Raw genomic sequence first — 3422 nt, 5'->3', positions numbered from 1 at the left:
AAAAAAAAAAAGAAAAAAGAATGACAAGATGTAGTATTTAAAAAAATGATGGTGGGCAGAACAAAACTAATAAATGTTAGATGTCAAACTAGTTGTTAACATTGTTATAAAACCAGGCAAATGTCCAGAATGAGTAAACTAAAAGATACAAAATGGAAAATAGAGAGCAGTATTAATAATCTGGGTCTAAGAAAAAACGGGGAGTTTGTAGAGGAGATAGAGAGAGAAGTAGGAAATAAAGAGGAAAACTGAGGGGTTTTTGGGGGCCAGCACAAGACCCGAGTCCCCTGCTATGCTTCACAATCACTCCCGCCCCTAGCTGGAGAGACCTCTAGCTGGTCCGTGTCAGCAAAGTATGAGATGACAGTCTCTGGCACTTGCCCAGAGAAAAAGTTCTTTACTTGAGGACGGTGCCCAAGGCTCCTCCACCTCACATTTAGTCAGATGGCCCTGGGACTGGGAAGCCCATGGAAAGCATCACCACTGGTACTTGACCAACAGGCTACTCAGAGACAATGTGCCTTTCCCGGGGACCAGTCACTGATATACGTGACTACATCTGGCAAAGAATGCTGAGCCCATAGAGGTCTTTATGCGTGAAGGGAACCGGCCCAGTTGCAACACTGGATGACAGAGCCAAGCCAGTGGTTCCACCCTGCTCTCCTCATGGGAGCCAGTGAGGCACTAGGCAGCCACCTCTCTATGCCACACTTGCTGGATCAGTGGCTGCTGATCCTTAAGACCAGTTTTGCCTGGCAGCTGCTGCCTGGAGCAGGGCTGGGCGAAGCAGGCTGCCTACTGCACAGAAGACTCCTCTCTCCCGCATGGCTTTTGGTTCCTAGTCCCCTTAGCATTCGAACGGAACCCATCTGCCTTTCCGCCAGACTGTATGCCCCAGTCCCTACCCTAGACACAGCCAATGGCTGACAATTGTGTCTTGCAATTTCTCATTTCTAAGAGGACTAATGCAGGTGTGATTCCCAAGGCTGGCCTAGGATCCTGAGTTCAAGCCTGAGCTCAGTGGAAGTGTCCATCATAGGTGGCGGCCAAGGGAGTGGGGCTCTGGGTACCTGTGAAGGTGGTGAAGGTATGATGCAGTTCATTGAGATGGTTGGCTGTGTTCTGGAACTGACGCTCCAAGGCAATGAGCTGGCGCTCAGTGGCCCTCTGCTCCTGCTCGGGATCCATGAAGGGGCCGGACAGGGCCTTCTGAAGCAGGCCTTCCAACTCGGCTAGTGCTGCCGCCATCAGCTGCTGCAGCTTGGGGATGATGGCGTGTCGCTTGCTGAGCAGGAGCTCTGAGGCCTGGGTTTTCTCAAACTGAAATGTCTCCCACATATCCAGAAGCTGCAGGCCAGCAGAAGGCAGTCAAGTAGATGTGGTTGTGGGGAGGGGGATAAGGAGGGACAGGTGACACCTGGTTGCCTGCTCACCGTCATGTCCAGCTCCTCATTCTCAGCACTGAAGTGGCTGAAGTGTGTGCGAATGAGCTCATGGAGAGACCACACGTATTCCATTCTCTCCTCCAGTTCCAAGTATTTCTCGTTGGCCTCGTTCAACTGCAGGGACTACAGCATGAGACCAGCACCCCCACAACCCTGCATGCCTACTTGAACCCATCCCTGAGGGGTACTCCCACTTGCCTAAAACTCCAGACCCCAGCAGTCACCTTTAAACCAACTGGGATCAGGGATAATTTGGGACTAGATCCCCATCCAGAGCCTCCCTGCTGGTACAAGGGGTTAAGTCTCAGCACTATGAAGCCACTAGAACACAAGTTTGATCCTGGGTCAGGGAGGTGATCCACATGGCGAGGCAGACCTCTCCTGTCCCACCTGCTGCCCCCCTCAGCAGTGTATTACAGTAGATCTGCCTGTTCTGTTCCCCCACTCTGCTCTGGTGAATCTTCTCACACCCCACACTTCTGGCCAGTACCCCAGTTACTGTGTGCATAAATAAAATAAATCTTAAAAAAAAATAGATCCCCATCCAACCCATAGTTCTGCCCCCACCAAATCACTGTTCTCGCAGCAGGGTTTAGATCCCTATCTAACTGTCAGAGAGAAGTCTGTCTCCAAAAGCAGGCATCTCCCTGCCATGAGCACCCCAGGGGCCACAAGAACAGGCCGAGAATCATTAAGGGCATGTTCTTAAGCAGTGTTCCCACTGTGAGCTCAGCTGAGACCTGAAGAGTGTTGGGGAGCATCTGGGCCCTGGATTAGCGGGGAAGGGAAAATGGAGAAAGCCCACCTTCTGGGAGCAGCGTGCAATGGTGTGAATGTCCATGTTGATATTTTGGAAGGCCTCCATGAAGTCTGTGAGCTCTGACATTAGCTGCTGACTGCGAACATTGCATTCGCCCTGCACCTGCATGAGAATGTCCTTCCTGATGCTCTCCAGCTTGGATTCTGAAGACAGGAGAGGGTGAGGTGTCAGAAGGTACAGGAAGAAGAAGGGATATTTGGGAGTGCTGGGGGTCCGGAATGGGAACAGGGCTCAAGGCCATGAGTTTATTCCTTCCCTCATTGAACACTTTACTAGACCCCTGGTCAATGTCCAGTTAGCAGCCATACATGAGGGCCTGTGCTGCTCTCCAGGGGAGACAAGAGTGAGTAAGACAGAAAGGATTCTACACTCAGAAGTTCACAATGTGGTGGCAGAAACAAATGTAAAGGTACAATCACAAACCACTGAGATAAAAGCTCCTCGAGCCCCTAGGAGCCTTCATCCTGGTACAGCAAAGGAAGAAGAGGCCCCAGGAAGCTGAGAACTTCAGCCCCAGGACTTTGGGGCTGAATGTCCCGCTGTAGTTAATGTGCAAGAGGAAGAGGAGCATCAAGTAGCTGTAGCAGCCTGTGCAAAGGCAAGGGAGTGGCTGCTGGAGGCTAACCGAATCCCTACCAATACGAGAAAGTTTTCCCTCAGGGACTTTCTTGCCTGCCTCTCTGGAGTAGAAGAGTTATCAAGAGTGTAAATTGTGCCTTTCATTCTCAGGGATTAAAGGAAAGAGTCCGTCAGGGAACTATGGAACTAGAAAATGATCTGAGGAGTTTCCTTTGGGAATACAAACTCTGCTGTTTCCAAGACCGAGAATCACAGCAACATGCACCTCATCAGAGCTGAGACACCATCGGCAGTTATGAAGCACCATAATTTTTATGTACCACAAATTTTAAAAAAAAATGATGCCATCTAAACTCAATCTTAATACACCTCTTAAATTCAGAAATGTTAAGGGTCCTCCCTGGTGGCGCAGCGGGTTGAGGCACTGCACTAAGAAACTTAAGCCACTTCCGCAAGAGTTCGACCTCCGCCTGCCCCCGAGGAGACCACATGGCGTGGCAGACCTCTCCTGACCGGCCCGCTGCTCCCCTCAGCAGTGTACTTCGTCGATCTGCCTGTTCTGCTCCCCACTCTGTCTC

General features: G+C 50.8%; 1 protein-coding gene across 1 annotated transcript in view; it reads right to left on the bottom strand.

Annotated features, from left to right (window-relative positions):
- DNHD1 (dynein heavy chain domain 1) overlaps positions 1-3422 on the bottom strand; it is a 37158-nt gene that overhangs the window by 29817 nt on the left and 3919 nt on the right. The window contains exons 3-5 of the mRNA XM_012725064.1: positions 2251-2408; positions 1434-1559; positions 1071-1347 (exon numbers count right to left, since the gene is read on the bottom strand). Coding sequence (XP_012580518.1) covers positions 1071-1347; positions 1434-1559; positions 2251-2408 — 561 coding nt within the window. The remainder of the gene's footprint in view (positions 1-1070; positions 1348-1433; positions 1560-2250; positions 2409-3422) is intronic.

Source organism: Condylura cristata, unplaced genomic scaffold (assembly GCF_000260355.1).
Source record: "Condylura cristata isolate star-nosed mole 26May11 unplaced genomic scaffold, ConCri1.0 scaffold00015, whole genome shotgun sequence".
In the NCBI taxonomy this organism is placed as follows: Eukaryota; Metazoa; Chordata; class Mammalia; order Eulipotyphla; family Talpidae; genus Condylura; species Condylura cristata.
This window is presented reverse-complemented; position numbering and strand designations above follow the sequence as displayed.